Consider the following 19880-nt stretch of genomic DNA (forward strand, 5'->3'; position numbering starts at 1 on the left):
TTGGCCGTAAAACTTTGAACCTCATTCGATAATGGCAGATTCAACAATCATCATTCTTCGGCTAAACATTTGGTTCCCTTATGAGCTAGGATATGTTAAAATCTTTTATCAATAAAGTCCATACAAAAAGGGGCTAAAGCATTATATTACTTATGATGTTAGATCTTATTTTTGATTTATAAAGCTAAATGGTTTACAAACACAAATCTTATAATGTTTTAAAACAATTTCAATATTAACATGTTAAATGAATAAGCTCAGATTTTCTCTGATATTCAGTCATATAATGTTATAGCCCATAATGAAAACTGAAGTTTAGTCAAAGAATGATGATCTTAGGTGCTTCCATTCTGGAAGTAATGAAGCTCAAAGGTTTAGGGCCAATGGCCGAAATCAAGAGAGCTGTCGACAAATTGATCAAAACGTTTGATCCGCAATGTGTAGTATCAATTTTCGCATGATAATAATAAGTTTCAGCTCTTCAAATGTTTCGGTCATTGAAAGAGCTCGATATAACTGAAAATCGAATTAATCGGTTTACATAAAACAGAGAACTTTATTTCTTAAAATAAATGTATTTTCCAGTTGACCATCAAAACTGACACCTGTAAAAATCACTTCATTCAAAAATCTACTTTCACAATTGAATAAAACGCGATTGAAGCTGCAAATTCGGCATCAGTTTTCTTGGAAACAGTCGATCTGAGAAACTTTTTTATTAACCTTATGGACTCAGTTTTTATGTACCTAAAATGTTTCAAAGTCAAAGACAAAGTAATAACTCTGACTTTCAGTAAATTAGTCCATTAAAACTTTCGACGCAAGTTATACATTTTATACTAGATATCAATAAATAGTTAATTGATCAACTGCAATTACAATTGATTTATCGTTTAAAGAAGAGTTTAATTGGTAATATTGAAGAGAGACTATTCTATTCTGGTTTCACCCGATGAATAGTGATTCTTGTCATTGTTCAATAGCAATAAGTGTAGCGCAACTCTTTAATTTGTACAAGTGCACTGTACTGTTGATTAAACATCTAAATTGGTGAATTCAGTTCAGAATTGTTTTACAGTTGACTTAGCCCTCTGCATATTCATGCATATTTACATCTACATATCTTGTATCCAAATGTTTATTGATTTGGATGGTGGTATAATCTAATAATATCATAAATATCTGGACTGCTTCATTTCAAATATTAATTCAATATTGAAATAAACATGTCTACTAAACTTTTGGTAAACTGTTTCCAATTAAATAAGCAATGGCTTTAAGTCAACATGGATAACGAATAACTAGATATTTTCAATATTTTCACCGAGCACTGAAGGTTAGAGTTATTTTTCAAAATTAATCAATCAGCAATTCATGTTTAGTTAATTATAAATTTTGATGAATTATCTCAACCTTTGGTTATGTTTCAGTATATTAGAGCGATCCATTGATGATTTCCTCCGCACAGTTAACCCGAGACGGATACAAACACTTGAGTCTTGTCCGATCAGTTTTACTCAAGTTGCGAATAAAAATCAAAAGGTTCAACAAAGTAAATTCAATTTAAAATTTTTGAAAGCCTTTGCAAGATATCAAGATTTTGGATTATTTACTCATAATTCAACCGCTCTATGCACCTAAACTAAAGTCTTCATACACTCCAAGATCTTTTTTTCAAGCAAAAAGTCGAAGTTTCAAATTTTTTAGATAAAATAAGTTAAAAACAAGTTCCAGCCTTTTGTCTATTGAAGGGAATGCTATCGGAACCTAAGCGATCTGCTCTCTAGAAACAGAAAATTTTACTGAACAAAGTGCATTTCTTGGTTGAGTATCAAAAATTATTGTTTGCTGTTGTATATTTTAATGGATTGAATGAAAAAATCTGTTGCCATAATTGTAAAAAAGCAAAATAAGTTTGAACCTTGAACACAATTTCATCGAAAACTATCAATCAGATAAATTTTCAGATCAGATATGTTTATTAATATTTAATATCAATTAATTACACAAATAAATGTAGACTTTGCACATCATAGACATACAAAGGTAGACTTTTTTAGGGTTTTTAGACATTCTCATCCATACATCCATACAACATACAGTATAAAGTACCGTATTAAGTCAAAACATCAAATTTTTGTGTAAAAATTGTAACTGCAAGGAAAGGATTCTACAAGAAATTTTTGCACAGACTGAAAGCCACGATTGAACTAAATGTCCGAAACATAGTCAGAGGTTAATCAGCCTTCAGGTTACTGAGAAATTCCTGTTTAAACAGGGTAGGGGAAAAAAGCAGAATGCGTATTTTGTAGCATTGGGTTTGGGGGAAAAACTTTTTGGTTATTTAGTTTGATGGTTTATTGCTGGACTAGGAATATATGCAAAACTGTCTTTCGAGTAAAGAGTTTGGTTAATAATCTGGTTCCTCAACTGTATTAAAAGAGACAAAATGACAAATTTTGAACTCGATTTCGTCAATGATTTTCCACCAGAGAAAATTAGAAATTCAGAATTTGAGTCTTTAAATGTTCATTGAATTTATGGTACACAGTAAAAATAAATTTACGATCAGTCATGATCGGAGGCTCCACTTGTAAACTCTAACATCAAATCGTAAGTTTACACTTCTTGGATTTAAAACAAACATCCGATTATTAAAATATTTATAATATCATGGAATAGTGAATTATTGATTCAAAGGAGTTTCAGAATAATCATTAGATTCTGTAGTTACTAAATCAGTATAAAACAAAGACTTTTGCTTTATTGTTTTCATTGTCTAAAGGTTTCAAAAGCACCATTGATCGGTGTTCAGTTCAGAAAGTAGCAAAAAGCAAAAACTAAAGAAATGTGTTCGTTTTTGCGAAATAGTTGCTTTTTGATTGGGTTGAAAGCGGACAGATTGTTTTGATTTGTTTTTAATTTTTGTCCATTTCAGATTAACCTCAACTTTATAAGTTAATTTAATGGTGAAACAATTGAACAGCTAATTTACTGGTTGAACGTTTTGGATAAAAAGGCTTTACTTGTGAACTCACTCAACAGAGCCTTGATGATTTATACACATTTTTTTGATGTCCATTAAATTCACTTATTTCCTTTGCGTTTCTTGATTGTGATTTCATTGCAACAAGGTTTTACCTTGGTTCAATCCAACCACTGTAATCAACATTAATAACGGACAATACAATTTTTTGGTTTCACTAAGAACCCTTTTTTTCAATAAATTGATTGTTACTTCAAGTTGAAAATCAAAAATGATCATCTTGCTCAATTATCAATCATTTTTAATTTCTACTGTGATTTATTTAAAAATGAAGGAAGGATAATGATTAGCATTTAATTTTCTCCCACAACCTTGATTACAGCGTGTTCCGTAATCATGACTGAAGGCCAACAGCTCAAGAAATTAATGAAAATTGCAATCCTTGAAGCACTAAAGGAAATCAAATGCTAATTAAATGAATTTCTCTGTTTATCAAATCAGATTAACATTAAACGAAACATTAACTGGTTATTCAAAAATATCAAGAGATGGATAAATTATAAAACATTTGACATTCAGAGCAACATTTGAATATTTGGTCAGTTTTTGGGTTTACAATTTTTTGGGTTAAAATGGGAAAATTTAGATTTTCTGGTTTAATGCAAACTGGATAATGATTTACATCCATTGTAAATAGTTATCACAAGGCAACAATCCTTTCCATTGTATCTCTTTAATTGTTGGGTACATCAAGTCAATAATAATCAGGTTCATTGTGCTTTTCAACAGGTAATACCAAGTTGATCATATTATTAACAGGAGTTAATGAAAAAAATCCGGAGATTAACTTCCTCTTTATTATTAATTTTTGAAGCTTGATTGTCGCCCACTGATTGTGACTAGTGTGTTTGTTTGCTACAATTTTGAACGTTATTTTATGGTGAAAAAAAGGGAAGTTAAATGCAAACAAGAAAGTTGAATAATCTTTCTGTGGTTAGCTCATCGGAAGGACAATTACCTTGGTTTAGGTAATATTGTATTGATTGCTGGTCTCTCTACTTATTTAAACAATTATAGTGATTCTGGTTGTGGATTTGCTGTTTAGATCACCTTTCACTTTAATGGTAATGGAGATGTGTGCTGATTAACCATTTATCCAATTCAATGGGCAACATCGTAACTCATCTGATTGCCATACAACATTAACTATGTTAATAACGATTGAATGTATTTCACCTTCACCATAATAATTAAAGTGCGTCATTAAGATCTTTTATTTAACCAATCATGGTCAAGATTAGATAGTAACGTAGTCATAATTGATTTCATTATCAAGCCTCAGTCTATTGAATTTCACATACAAAAATATACCATTTAAAGTAAATTGTTTGGATAACCATTTTGGTGTTGTTACTATCATTTACTGTATTATCATTTATCACAAAGATTGCTCATCATCCCATGATTGAGCTTTCAAAATTTTTCATGATTCCTTCTGATCATTTTAAAGCTAAATAATTGATTTGGGTAAACTTATAATAGACATTACTCTTATGCTGAGATTGACTCAACCAGACAATTGGCTTGTGTTGAAACAATGGTGAACCAAAACCAGCAAAATCTAATCATGAGAAGAATCAGGTTCAAGTTGAATATCCAAGTTAAAGTTGGTGAAAATCTGAAATCAACTGAAGTGACCAAAATTATATGTTGAAATGTAAATTGGTCAAGAAAATGTGTTTAAATCAAAATTTTCCCATCATAACCTGACTTTTCCTGCAAACCAATTTTGCCAGTTTTCTGGTTCTCTTTGTCAAGTTTCTTTAACCAGGATGTATTGACTTACTTGAAAATGAAACAAAATTACATTAACATTTAACACTTTTTTAGAGTATTTAAACTGTAGATCAATTTACACAAACTCACCTTTAATTGTGGCCAAATTAAATCATCAAAACGACCCATTAAACCTCCATTTCATCAATAAAAATGAAAAAATGAAATGTTTAAAACAATGAAAAAAATGGTATCAACTTATAAGAAAAAAAACCAAGTTACAAGCCGTGAGACTGCGTACATCAAGTTTGTAATTTTTTTTGCTGTATTTCAACCAGTTTAAGTTTTACCATGAAAGAGACTTGCATACATACACCTTCAACAGCACAGTATTTCTAGTTAATTTGTGTTTCTAATTTTTTTTATTTAATCATCATGATCACGTCCAGTGTTTAATATTTTACCATGGATTTATTTGGACTGCTTACTTGTATTATAATATCCTTTTTAATTGAAGGAATCAAAGGTAAGATTTGCTTTGTTTATTTTTTATGTTGACTCCTTTTTAAAATGACTACTGGTGTTGATGTTGGTTATGTGTTCTTTGTGTAAACAACCTTCAACTGAATTTTAATGTCTTTTCTGATTCATATGTTTAATTTAATTTTATCTGTGTTATTTTATTTTTGATACATCTGTTCAAATGTTATCTCTTGTTAGCAATATTTCTTTCTTTGATTCCTAAGACGCTCAAATAGCAGTGATATCCTCATTTGAACTTAGCACTGAAAACTGCTCTTTCAACCCTTAGTCAGTGTTTTCCTTTGTCTATCTCCTTCTCTTTCTTCATCACACAATTCATTTCTCCTTTATTTTGTATTTCTTTGGTTGTTTTCCCGTTCTTTCAACTCTTTTTTTACTACCTTATGTCAATGATCTTTTTTCTTTCTTTGTTTTTATTTTAGGGTCCAGATGGAAGACTCCGTTGAACGATTATATATTTGATTATGATGTAGTTGAATACAATGCTCATCACGTCCATCATAGAGTCAGAAGGCACATTGAGGCCATAAAATCATCTTCATCTTTGCCATCTTTTAAAGGATCAAACGGATCCTCATCACCTTTAGACCCTATTCAAATTAATTTTAAAGCCAAAGGAAAAGTATTTAACCTTAGCTTAAGGCCAGAAGTGCGGTCGGCCTTTTCTGAATCTCTAATTGTTGAAGATTCAACAGGGAAACCGATTACTATCAATTTCGATCATATAGTTTCTGGACAGCTCGAGAATGAGCCTGGCCTTACAAAAGTGTATGGTTCAATCCATGATGGAGTTTTTGAAGGCAAAATACACACAATTGATCAAACCTATTATGTTGAAAGAACTGGAAAATATTATAAAGATTTGAAAGAGAAAGGACACAATGTAACTAGCCATTCAATAATTTATTCAGCAGATGATGTTCATCATGACCATGATCACGAGCTTGGCGCTGGCTGTGGAAGTGATGAAATATATAAATGGATGGAAGAGATAAGCAATTCTGCTGTCCCTGAATCTAGTGAAGAAAAAAAGAAAGCTAAGTCAGGCAAAGAAAGTGAAGAAAAGTCACATCATAATTATTATAGTGAACCAATGGAAACGGTTATCCACCATCGAACGAAAAGAGATTCTCAAACTACAAGGGGACGATACAGAACGCAACCACTTCATGGTTCAGCTGACAATGTCTGGTTTCGTGCTCAACCACGTATCTCAACTAGAAATGAGAATCATATTCCCAGCAATCCAAGTAATAATTATCAACGAGAGAATGTTCCTCTTCAACAAAAGCGAGCTTGTTCTCTATACATTCAAACAGACACTTATCTTTGGGATCACATTCGAAAAGATGTTTCATCAGATATAAAAGCAAGAGAAGAAATCGCATCACTGGTAGCACAACATATTAAAGCTGTGAATCATATTTACGAGAGTGCCAATTTTCAAGGTATTCGAGGCCTTAAATTCATCGTTCAAAGACTTAAAATTAATGAATCTTCAGCTTGTGATGATCAAGTCAAGAGGGATCAAAATCCTTTTTGCTCACCTAACATCGATGTTTCTAATTTCTTAAACCTTAATAGTCAGTTTAATCACAACGATTTTTGCCTCGCTTACATATTTACTTATCGTGATTTCTCTGGTGGCACTCTTGGATTAGCTTGGGTTGCCTCTACTTCTGGTGCATCTGGTGGTATCTGTGAAAAATACAAATCATACACGGAAAATATCCATGGTCGTCAAGTTCAAACTAAAAGAAGTCTCAACACAGGAATAATAACATTTGTTAATTATAACTCACGCGTACCACCAAAAGTATCTGAACTCACTTTAGCTCATGAAATTGGCCATAATTTTGGCTCTCCTCATGATTTTCCACCTGCTTGTAGGCCTGGTGGAGCTCTGGGTAATTATATTATGTACTCATCGGCTACCTCTGGAGAAAGAGCCAACAACAACAAATTTTCACCTTGTTCAGTGAGAAACATTTCAGCAGTCTTGAATGCTGTTTTCCACCAAGAAGGAAAAGAAAATTGTTTTGAAGTGGACAATGGTGCGTTCTGTGGTAACAAAATTGTCGAAGATAGCGAAGAATGTGATTGTGGTTACGACGCAAAGGAGTGTCATGAAAAGTGTTGCTTCCCAAGAGAATATGATACTTACTTAGGCCGTTACCCTGATGCCAAGCCATGTAAAAGACGTACTGGAGCTTTTTGTTCTCCCTCAGAGGGCCCTTGTTGCAAAGAAGCATGTGACTTTGAAACGTCTGATAAGTTGTGCCGACATGAAACCGAATGTACTTTTGAGTCATTCTGTAACGGAAATTCAGCACAATGTCCGGCACCTCCAGTTAAACCTGATAAAACGGAATGCAATGGAGGCACTCAAGTTTGTATACAAGGAACTTGCTCTGGCTCCATTTGTCAAAAATACGACATGGAAGAGTGTTTCCTTACATTCAAGAGTGGTGCTAAACCAGATGAAATGTGTGAAGTTGCCTGTCAACGAATCAAAGATCCTAAAACATGTAGACGAACCTCTGAAATTGAACAAATGCGCAACATTAGTGGACTTAAATTACGTCCTGGATCGCCTTGTAATGACTTCCAAGGTTATTGTGATGTTTTCCAAAGATGTCGAGCTGTTGATGCTGAAGGACCTTTAGTTAGGTTAAAAAATTTACTTTGGAATCATAAAACTTTACTTACAATTAAGCAATGGGCTACGGTGAGTAACATTTCAAACCCTTTAACTGTGATGCAAAATTTTGGGTTTTATTCAATAACATTAAAAAAATATGTTTTAATTTCCTGTTTAAACTATTACAATTGATAGCTTTAATAAATAGGGAAGACGACCGTTCCTATGAATAATGCAATTCCTGGAAAAAAATCATAAATATTTCCTTATGATTGAATTTTTAATTTAATATCATTTTTGTTTTTTCTCATTTTTCCATTAGACCTACTGGTGGGCCTGTATGTTAATGGCTATTGCCATTCTTTTATTCATGGCAGCCTTTATCAAGTGCTGTGCTGTACATACTCCTAGTTCAAATCCAAAAAAGCGACCTGCGCTCAAGATAACAGATACTCTTCGTCGTCCAGCGGATACTCTTAGGCGAAAGGTAAAAGATTTACATGAATTTTAACCTGACTAGTCTCATTTTCTTTCTCTTCACACCATCATGAAATACAGTCAATTTTCCACTTAAAGGGTAAATATCATACACACCATCAAATGTTTGAACGATTTCTGTTAACGGTAGTTAAAAAGATGAAGGGAATCAAGTTTTTAAAATTATGAAAGGCCATGAGAAGTGATAAAACACTTTACCCGTAATACCACTTTAAGTGTACTTTGACTGTATAAATTTTTTGTTATTCATCTTTAACTGCTCCTTTTTTCACTCGCTCATCAACATTTCCGTGGAGCATCCTTTCAACAAGGAAATCCTCTTTTTATTAATAATATATTGTTTGGCTTTTATACTAGCACATGAATGTCCATTAACTTTTGTGTTTGTGTGTGTGTCTCTTTATGTATACGTGTGTCTTCTTTGTTTAATTTAAAGCTAATCCAAACATCAGAATTGGCAGTTGATCATCTTTTTTCCTTTCACTTTTATCTTCTTATTTCGCAGTCCATTTTTTTCATAGCACCATCTGAATTACCTGGCTTTATAACTTGTCAATTGTATTACATTTTTTTCTGATTGATCTATCAAAATTTCGATTTTCTCTTTTTCTCTCTCTTTCGTTGGTTCTTTTTTCTTTCTTTTTCTCATCAATCCAACCTCTTTACATCCCTCTCTTCCTCTCTATTATCTTTATTGCCTGAACCATTCCATTCTCTTCATGATGAACAACCATCATCATTACAAAGTTGAAATGAAATCATTATATCTTTTGGGTGACCTGCAATCAATCAAAGTTTTTACCCAACATTGCTGATCTACTTGACAGGTTAACGTAATAATCATTATTACCATCAACAATCGTAACAACGTATGAACTTGAAGTTGAATTTTAAGCTTGTCAATTGAATTTTAATCAATTTCGTATTTTTTCACCATTGTCATGTAACATTGGTTTAATTAGTTTAATCCGGTCTAATTATCAGAGAAACATGTTAACTCATTGTTTCTCAAATTAACATATCTATTTATGTAGTTACATTGAACATTATCGAGAAATGATTTACATAAAAGTTATTAGTATTCATTATTTAAATTGGTGTAATCAGTTTCAATGTCAATCGAAAAATTGTTTATCAATAATCCTGAATAGACCAAAGATTGAAAATATGTTGATAAACTATTGAACCTAAATATTGATTAGTAAAGATCGTTAAAAGATTAATGTGAAGTAGAGCGAAAACAATCAGTAATCGTGAACTCAGCTAAATAATAATATTTTTAATTTCACTCAATTCATTATCACTAGAAGTGAAAAAAAGAAGTAAAAAATGTTTTCTGTTTTCACCATTTTTTCATTGAACAAATTGAAGGCAAAAACTCATTTTCAACACCAAAATCATTGTCATTAAAGCAATCTTACTTTTTGCGTCTCTGTGTGTCTATCCTTACAATTACATCATGCATATCTATCCAAGTAAATGACTTCTCACTGATTTTTCTTTAATTATAACCATGTAAGATGATTTCATTTCTTTCCATTTCCTTCCTTCTCTCAGTTGATGTTTTTTCTTATCCTTTATAATTTAGTTTCATTATCTTAAAAACCATTGTAAATGTCTTTACTAAAATACACTTTCTTATGCGAAATGATCTTTCCTCAGGCTTTTATTTTTCATGCTCATATGCATGGAACCAAACTATTTTTTTCTACTTAACTCTTCCCTTTTTCCACAAGATATTTTCATTCTTTTTGAGTATTTTCTCGCAAGAAAAGTTACCTTGTTACGAACTACTCTTTCACTATCATCCATGGTGTAGATTAAGACCAAGGCCTGCAAAAACTTGAGATACCATTCCTTGTCTTTTCTTGTTTTTTCAGTCTCTTTCAAGTTTTCATTTTATTCAGTTTCATTCTCTTGTTTTTTTTCTTCATTTTTTTTCTCCTTTTTTGGTCTTCATTTTGTCTGATCATTCTCTTGGAATGATTTATTTTTGTGGCTCTAAAATAGTAAGCTTTACCCAACATAAAATCCATCAGAACAATATAGCAGATGAAGTTATTTACAGATTTATAACTTTAACTGTTTCCATAACTCTTGAACTCATTTTTTATTTTCGCTTTCTTTCTTTTCATCTTCAAGCTTACTACCAGTTTAACTTAATTGTTAATTGCCATTCAATTGCTTTAACTACGAGTAAAAATGATGTCTCACTGATATTCAGGCTACATTTATTTGACTTATTATGCTAACAGTGTATTTCTGCTTCTTATTATATCTACATTACGCTTATGTTGTAACCAAAATGTCTGTGTGAATCGATGAAAGGCATTGAAGGTTGAAAAGGCGTTGAAATATTCCAAAGAATAAGAATCGTTAGTTAACCCCTGTTGAAATACAAGAGGCCACAATTGATATCTAGAGGATTTCCTTGATTTACTTGTGACGATTAAATTCTATTCATTCTATTTATTCCACCATATAAATGATTACTCAGTTTAAAATTGGCTAACTATGAAAATGTCATAGAACATGAGTAAATGATTTATGTGGCTTAAAGAATTTAGTATTTATGAAAAAAATTGCACTAAAACTAATAAAATCCTTTTGCTTTCTTTCTTCTTATTTGAAAATCTAGCGCCCGCGATCTACTCATTCGAGACCTGCCAATCAATCATCATCATCATCGTCAAACCATGGAGCAAATATACCTTTACAACCATCTGCTCCTTTATTCACAGATGTATCAGTTAATCAAGCCTCATCATCTTATAATCAATCCTGTGGGTTAAATATGCAGCATACACAATTAGTTGTTGCCTTACCTCCCGAAAATCATGTACACTCCGGAGGAAGCGGAAACATGAATTATTCTTCTAGCTCATCTTCTGACCCACCTCCACCTTATCCAGGAATCGGACTAGGTTTACCACCGCCACCACCTCCTATTTCACGTATACCAACCTCCAGCTCTTCAGGTCCTTCTCATGGATATGGTGAAGGACGAGGTCATTATAATCGCAAAGGCCAAACAGCTGTACCAACGGGGAACAAAAGTCATCATAACAGTGTATCTAGTAGATCTCGGCATATGAGATGATGGCTTTGATTTTACAAACGAAGTCTTTTTTTTAATTTTAATCCGTACAGTACGGAATCCCTACTTGGACCTTCACTGGCTTGTATTTTATCTGCCATCTATCAACTTTAACAACATTTCATTTTAAACTGAACTTGTTCTGATTTTATTGGAAAAAAAGTAAAAGTTTTTTCATCATTTTTAAAAAAAACAATAGGTGACTTTATAATTTTTTTTCCGCTCGCCAAGTGAAGGCTCCGGTATATTTCCTGAAAAATGATTAATGTCAATAGCACAAAGCTATCATGACAAAAGTGAAGGGCTCAATGTTGACCTTTGTATTTTTTGCTTCTGTCTTAATGTGCACCTTCACGCTACACATAAACTCATTTTCATTGTTATCATCATTCGTCTTCATTTTCATTTTCATTCATTTTGAAAATAAATAATTTATAAAGGTATCGTTTAACCAATCTGTTTTAACTCAAACTCACTGGCTATATTGTAAATAAACTTTATTTATTAATTTCAAATGATGAAATAAATTGGCTTTGGAATTAAAATGCTAATCAAAACATTGAATAATTAATATTGAATATCATAGCATTGAAAAGTGTCTAAATTACCTAGACGATGTCATTTGAAAACTGAACACATCAGAAAAAGATAATATTCAAAACTTCTGAGCTTTTCATGAAATTCTGAATGAAATGTTTGACAGCATTTTTGGTATATTTTCATTAACCTTTTATCAATTCTGTTTCAATATTGTAGCAAGATGCGTAAACAGTGCCAGTTGCTTTTCAAAGAGTTGCCATTCTTTTTGTATATTAAACATATGATTGTATAACTTTTTGTTAAGTGTTCTCAACTGAGATCTATTTTTGTCAATTAATTAAGTATATACAATTTTCTCGTTGCAGGAATGATTAAGATTACATTTATGTCTCTTGATATCATTTTGAGTGATCTAGATATTGGTCTCAAGAGGGAAGCTTTTCAATCTTTACATTTACGTTGGTCTCAACAAGAAAAGCCATCTTAAGAAACTAATTTACTACGCTGTTGTTTGAATTATGATTTTTTGTTAACTATCAATTGATTACTTAAAATACCCGAATATCAATCAAAATGACTAAATATATTTTACTTTGTGCATGGCTGGTTACTTTTGTCTTGGGTCAACCAAGAACCTTTTTGTCACCAAGAATTGATCCTCTATCTGATCTTATGATCAACAAAATCAACTCTCTTAACACTACTTGGAAGGTAAGCTAAATCATTTTGTTTTAAAACTAATCTAATAATTTTGTTATTATTATTAAGGCTGGCAGAAATTTTCATGGAATATCCATCAACCAAATCAAAAGACTTTGTGGAGTTAAGAAAAACAAACAGAACGAAGTAAACATCGAACGAATTAAAATAAATGTTGAACCCAAAATACCAGTCCGATTTGATTCTAGGGAAGCTTGGCCAGACTGTCCCTCAATTTCATTCATTCGGGATCAAGGCAGCTGTGGATCATGTTGGGCCTTCTCGTCAGCCGAAGCTATGTCCGATCGTACGTGTATAGGGTCAAATGGTACACTTAAACTTGAGCTATCAGCAGAAGATGTATTGACCTGTTGCACTGATTGTGGTTTTGGTTGTAATGGTGGTTTCCCTCCTTCAGCTTACCAGTATTGGGTTACAAGTGGTTTGGTCACTGGTGGTCTTTACAATGGAACCGGCTGTCAGCCATACAAAATTGCGCCCTGTGAGCATCATGTCCCTGGTCCAAGACCTGCTTGCACTGAGGTTGACACTCCTGCTTGTGAAAGAACATGCCAATCAGGTTACCCAAAAACTTTTCTCCAAGATAAACACTTTGGTGCAAGAAGCTATTCAATTGAACGTGATGTTGCTCAAATTCAATCGGAAATTATGAAAAATGGACCAGTTACTGCTGCTTTCAGTGTTTACTCAGATTTTGTTGTTTACAAATCAGGTGAAATTTCAAAGAAATATCAATTCTAGCTTTTCAGTCAACTAATGAATATTCAATTAATTTTAATTAAACAGGTGTATATCAACGACACTCAAAAGATTTGTTGGGTGCTCACGCAATCAGGATTCTGGGCTGGGGAGTTGAAAATAGAGTTCCTTACTGGCTGGTTGCTAATTCATGGAACTCAGACTGGGGTGACAATGGTAAATTTAATCTTAAACCTCTATCTTGATTGAAACCTAATTTATCTTTCTAATTTAATTTGTATTTTACAGGCTACTTCAAGATTCGTCGGGGTAACAATGAATGTGGAATCGAAGATGACATAGTCACTGGATTACCAAAAGTTGATTGAAAACCAATTTAAGAAGAGATTATTAGAGTAATTTTTACATGTATCTTGCTGAGCATTTCCGTTGATTTGACTGAAATTAAAGCAAACTCGTTATATGTAAGAGTTTTTTGTCAATCTCATTTTCATTGGATTTCATCTGATCTAATCATCAAATTTAATTTAGATCAAAAACTTTGTTGATGATCAGGTTTGGACAGTATAAATATAAAAAATGCTTTAAGATGAGGTGATTCTAACTTTTAAAAGCATAAAGTAAAACAAAATTTAAATAAAATTACAATTTCAGCTTTATTAACGATCGAATTATGATTAGTTTATTGTTTAATTCCTTCTTTTAGTCGAGCTGCTTGACTCAAGCATCGCGAGAACGATTTGTTAACCGCTAGATGGTGATAAGATGCAAAATCAGCTGTTAATACTGGTTTATTTGCATTGCATGTTCGAAAGATGAAAAAAGTTTGTAATATTTCATCAATAAATTATTGGATTTTTTTATAACAACGTACATGTTTTGTTCCAAAATTAATTAATCATTTGACTTTGTACTTTTTTTAGTAATTACATTATTCATTTGTTTAACGGATCCATTCATCTACCTTTTCATCCGGCATGTTTAACTCTCGTCTGATGCATGTCGTCTGATTTCCGAGCATCATTTTGTCGTCTGTTTAATTTAATTGTTTTTTGTTAATCTAAAATTTGCTAAAGTAAGTCAATTTTTATCAATTTTTTTCTAAAATCATCATTGTAAAACATCGGCAAATTTCTATATGGTAAGCCTGAAATCTGGCTCGAATCGCATGTTTATATTAGTGAAACCTTCAAACTTTGTGCCGCATGATTCTGTCAGTCGATTTTCATGTCCATAAAAGTTCAGTAACTTGAAGTAGAATAGCTCATGTTTTGATAGAGTCTCTTTTAACCCAATTAGGCGGTATCAAAGTCCTTTCTTCTCCAATCCTTTGTAACTTTAGTGCGAATGGTAAAGATTAATAAAATCCCAGCAAGTTAAGCTTTTGTTTTAGCTCTACGAGTACTGGCAAATAATTGAGATTTTGGAATAAAGTAGCTTGAATCAAGCACTTGATCAAGCTAGCTTTCCAGATTCATATTGTATTCAGTTTGAGAAAGCTTTTTAGTCTCAAGTGAGTTTGAGTTTTTCTAGACCATTCATCAATTAATCGCCATTCAAGCGCAAAAGATAGCGATGCTATTTGTCTTAGGGTTAATGATTCGCCTGTTTACTCTTATTATCAAACGACGAACATATCACTGATTGATTAAATTTTTGACTTATAGCTGTGTATAATGATTGTACTTTTACTTTTTCAGATCTATTTCTTTTGCATTCTATACCATTTCTTCAATTGGCGATTAAAGCATGAGTAATCTAATAGATTTAAGTGATGATGACGAAGCTCCATCAATTGAAAATGAAGAAATGATAGTTGGCCTGCCGCCTTACAAAAGAGTCTGCTTTCGAAGATCGTCCATGAAAGCAAATCAAGCTGTTGCATCATTCGAAAAAGAAGCATGCCTCAACCTTCCAATTATAGGTAATTTGTTAATTATTGTCCCTCAACCAAAATCACTAACAATTATTTCTTTGCTTAAGTTGACGGAGATAAATCGAGTAAAGTTTTCAAACAACTCAGCCTAATAAAAATCAAAATGAATACTCCACTGTTTGAAGAAGATTTAAGGTCACATTCTTCTACTAAAAAGCCCATTCGTCTTTTGGTATTGTCAAACTTACGTGATGTTATGTTGGTAGTTCAAAGAGGAAAAGAATTCTTCGAATTTACTGGAAAAATGGAACGAGATTACTGTGACTATAATTTTTATAACGGGTTTAGTGCGTCATCTAGCTTTATTTTGTCGATAAGTAGTGAGATTACAAAACTTCATGGAGAAGATAGCAAATACTTGATAATTAAAATTTTGTTGACCACAAACACGATTCAAGACTGCAATCTTGATGATCAGCCAGTACATAATCAGAATCAAAACGTCATGCGTGTAATGTCGAGTATCTTTCAATATCCTGATACCATTCCACCTTCCTCAGGAAGAAGAGAACGCCGTCTTATACACATCGAAGGAATATACTATAAAGTTAGAAAATATCACGATACTGAACCGTCTTCATTCATTTTACCACAACCGAAAAAACTCTTCCCAACTTTACGAAATTACCAAAGAAAAGCTGTTCAATGGATGTTGCATCGAGAAAAGTGGATTGGTGAACCTGACTCTAAGATGAACTCAAATAAATGCTCAAAACCTCATCCTCTATGGGTTTACAATGAACAATTGGACTTACAATACAACTACTATGCTGGTTATTTCCGAAAGAACGATCAAGAAATGGTTCTTGGTCCCTCGGCTCTTGGAGGTATTCTAGCTGATGAAATGGGATTGGGTAAAACTGTTGAGATATTAGCTCTTATAATGACTCACCCTCGTCCAAATTTTATTTTGAAAGCTCCAGAAATGCCTCCTAAACCATCAAAATGTAAAAATATGTTCGTTTGCCGTTGTGGGGTGAAATCGAAAGCTGCGAACAAAACCCCAATAAAATGTTCAAGATGCGGCTCCATCCAACATGAACAGTGCATTAAATATAAAAAAAGATGGAACCATCTTCCTTATTACTGCCCCTACTGTTGGACTGACCCAACAGTTGATAAACTCAAGTCGAAAGCTACTTTAATCATTACCCCTGAGTCAATTTATTACCAATGGCGAGAAGAGATAAGAAAACACGTCGACTGTGAATCTACAAATATTTTGCTTTACGACGGAGTTGCATCAAGTTACATTTACCCTTATGAATTGGCTGAAAACGACATTATTTTGGCTTCGTACGAAACGCTTTCGAGTGATCTAAAATTTGTAGATTTACCTAATGAAGAAAGATTCAGACATCCAAAGCGCTTTAACTTACCGCCTACTCCTCTTCTAGCAATGGATTGGTGGAGAATTGTTCTTGATGAGGCTCAAATGGTTGAAAGTGTTTCATCACAGGCAGCTACAATGGCAGGTCATCTAGCAGGTATTAATCGTTGGTGTGTTACTGGTACTCCTGTTCAAAAAAGTATTAACGATCTCTATGGACTAGTCTTATTCATTGGTGAACAACCTTATTGCAATATTCTATGGTGGAAATTGCTGATTGCTGAACCTTACTTCCAAAAAAATACGGAGCCATTAACTAATTTATTAAAAGACTGCTTTTGGAGAAATTCTAAAAGAGATGTTGCCACCGAATTAGGATTGCCCGAGTGTACAAAGCATATAATAAAAGTCAACTTAGCTCCTATTGAAGCGCATTTCTATAAGCGCCAGAAAGAAAAATGCTTACGAGTTTTCTCTGATAATCTTTCTCGCCTCGATGATCTCAATGTTTCGCTCAAAGAGCTGGACCACAAGACTGCTGAAAAATTTATGCAACCTTTGTTGAAACTTCGTCAGGCTTGTTTGCACCCTCAAATTGTTGGAAATCAAATGACTTCAATTACAACAAAAACTTTGACTATGGAAGCGGTTCTGGAAAATATGATAAAAAGAACATCACGGGAATGTGAAGAAGATCATCGTAGAATTATATCTGCACTCAACGGACAAGCAGGAATTTACATAATTAAGGAAAATTGGCCAAAAGCAGTCGAAGTTTATCGTAAGGCTCTGGCATCGATCGAAAATTACAAAGAAAAGCTTAGAACCGATAAACTTCAACTTTATCATACACTATACAACCTTGCCGAAGTTTTTGATTTGGTTAAAAACAGCACTGATGAAGAAACACGAAGCTCAATGAAAACTATTGGTTATACACTCAGAGATGATGATTTGAAGAAGGAAGCTGAAAATATAAGAGATGAATACCTAGCAAAAGGAGTCAGTCAAATCGATGAAGCTAAGAAGAATTTAAAATCAACATTGGTTACTTCTAATTCTCAAAAAAAGATTTTAAATTCTGACTGGTGGGTGAGAGCGATCGGCGTAATTTTAGACAATGAAGAAGAAGATCAGTTAATGGCTAGAATCAAAGAAGGTTTAGAAGAACGTGCTCTTCGTAGTTTGGTTAAACATGGTAAAGTCTTTAAGTATCTCGCTACTCCACATCGTGATATTCCTGGCTTACAATATGTTATCGCCAATGGTTTGGACGAACTTAAACAGACAAGAGAAGAGCTGATTGAAGCTGTTCACGAGATGAGATCAAAGCCCAAAAAAAGAGAGTTCAATAAAGCTATTGATTGCCATTTAAGACCCAGAAGGGATGAAAGTGGTAAAATTATTCCTGCTGACAAATGTAACTATTGTGTGATTCATGAAATATTCAATATTTATGAAGGAAAATTGTATTATTTTGCTGAGAAGGATGATGAGGACAAAGAAAAAAATGATGAGCGAGATGCTCGCAATCCGCTTTCAGACGATTTAGCATCTGATCTTCCTATATTAGAGGAACAGAGACGAGGTAATTGGTCTGGTAGTGAAATTGAACAAGCGTTGAAAACGATTCTGAGTATGATTGCTCGTCAATCTGACATAAAAGATATTCAAACTTCAGGGAAGAAAATGATGGATTTCTTTGAACAATTAAAAAAAGAGTTTAAAGCTCTACGATCGGTTTGGATGAACATCTTTGATTATGTGTCTCTTTTGGATGAACTCAATATGGCTACCATTCGATTGCGAGCTCGTTACCCTGATGAACCTAAGCCTGATGAATCAATAAAGTACGTTCTTGAGCCAAATGAAATCGATTCAAATTTAATGCAATTGGAAGCTGATGAGAAAATAAATCAAGCTGATTTGAAAAAGAATCTTTCTCAACTCAACTTTTTATTCAACCTCAAGAAATCCAAAGTCGGCCAAAATGGTGGATCCAATCCAGACCCATGTCCAATTTGTACCAATCCACTTGGTGTACATTGGAGTACTTTGAATTGTGGTCACACTTATTGCATCGCCTGTTGTCATATTATGCTCGGAGAAGAGCTGAAAAATTCCTGTTCACTCAAATGTGCCATTTGTAGACAAGTGACTAAAGCCAATGAAATTATTTATGTTGATGCTCGAGATCCAGAAGAATGTGATGAAGCAATAAAAGTTGTAGGCTCTTGGTCTTCTAAAGTTGAAATGATAATTAGAACTCTTATAAAGATTCGTTCAAAAGAGCCCGATGCTAAATGTTTACTATTTTCCTCGTGGATCTCATTTCTGGTTTTACTGGGACGAGCTCTTGAACAGAACAAGATCAAACATGTTATTGCAACTAACAAGCGAAAATTAGCTCGAACTATCGAAATGTTCAAAAACTGTGATTCTCATGTTCTACTTATGCCTATCAATCTAGGATCTAAAGGGTTGAATCTCACTGAAGCTTCTCATGCTTTCCTGGTTGAACCATTGTTAGATCAGTCTCATGAGTACCAAGCTATTGGTAGAATTCACAGAATTGGTCAAACAAAGTAAGTCTTTATTTAAAATGAAACATCTAAATATTGGCAACAAAATAATAAGTAAGCCAAATTATGATTTTAATATTATTTCTTTTTCTTTTCAGACCAGCTAACGTCTATAAATTCATTGTTAATCAAACGATAGAGGAAAAAATTGCCGAAATGTTTTCACTTGATTGTGACTTCGATGAGTATTCCGATTTGACTGACAACAAAAAAATTTGTAGCACTGTTAAAGATATCTACGATATTCTGTTGAGTGATGAACCATCAAAAATGGAGATCGATGATTAAAAAATTTCTTTGTTTTGCATTTTTCATAATTATTGTTATAAATACTTTTTGCCCACTTATTTGAAATTAAAGATTATGATTATTTATTCAATTAATTTACTGGAATTTTTGCCTTGGCCTGGTATAAATACTAGATCTTTCAGAAAGTTCTGCCGTCTTCAGATAAATAGTTTAGATAAATATTCAGAAATTGTTATTCGACTATTTTGTTTGATCATTGAAATATAAATCTTCAAATCAAAAA

General features: G+C 33.0%; 3 protein-coding genes across 3 annotated transcripts; all 3 read left to right on the forward strand.

The window, feature by feature from the left end:
• The first annotated feature begins 5112 nt into the window (after nt 1–5112).
• On the forward strand, nt 5113–11992 carry LOC107362658 (disintegrin and metalloproteinase domain-containing protein 10). The gene is made up of 4 exons (XM_015929757.3): nt 5113–5288; nt 5728–8033; nt 8269–8433; nt 11083–11992. Exons 1-4 carry the CDS (start codon nt 5228–5230, stop codon nt 11542–11544), a joined length of 2994 nt encoding a protein of 997 aa, XP_015785243.1. The 5' UTR covers nt 5113–5227; the 3' UTR covers nt 11545–11992.
• Nucleotides 11993–12541: 549 nt separating this feature from the next.
• On the forward strand, nt 12542–14163 carry LOC107362596 (cathepsin B). The gene is made up of 4 exons (XM_015929694.2): nt 12542–12792; nt 12850–13513; nt 13588–13716; nt 13789–14163. The coding sequence occupies exons 1-4, from the start codon at nt 12655–12657 to the stop codon at nt 13866–13868; spliced, it is 1011 nt and encodes a 336-aa protein (XP_015785180.1). The 5' UTR covers nt 12542–12654; the 3' UTR covers nt 13869–14163.
• An 89-nt stretch (nt 14164–14252) lies between these two features.
• LOC107362595 (E3 ubiquitin-protein ligase SHPRH) lies at nt 14253–19731 on the forward strand. Its single transcript, XM_015929693.3, has 4 exons — nt 14253–14575; nt 15201–15424; nt 15484–19351; nt 19447–19731. The coding sequence occupies exons 2-4, from the start codon at nt 15250–15252 to the stop codon at nt 19634–19636; spliced, it is 4233 nt and encodes a 1410-aa protein (XP_015785179.1). The 5' UTR covers nt 14253–14575; nt 15201–15249; the 3' UTR covers nt 19637–19731.
• Nucleotides 19732–19880: the final 149 nt, after the last annotated feature.

This window comes from Tetranychus urticae, chromosome 1 (genome assembly GCF_039701765.1).
Source record: "Tetranychus urticae isolate SD_2017Ah chromosome 1, NJAU_TeUrti_SD_1.0, whole genome shotgun sequence".
Taxonomy (NCBI): domain Eukaryota; kingdom Metazoa; phylum Arthropoda; class Arachnida; order Trombidiformes; family Tetranychidae; genus Tetranychus; species Tetranychus urticae.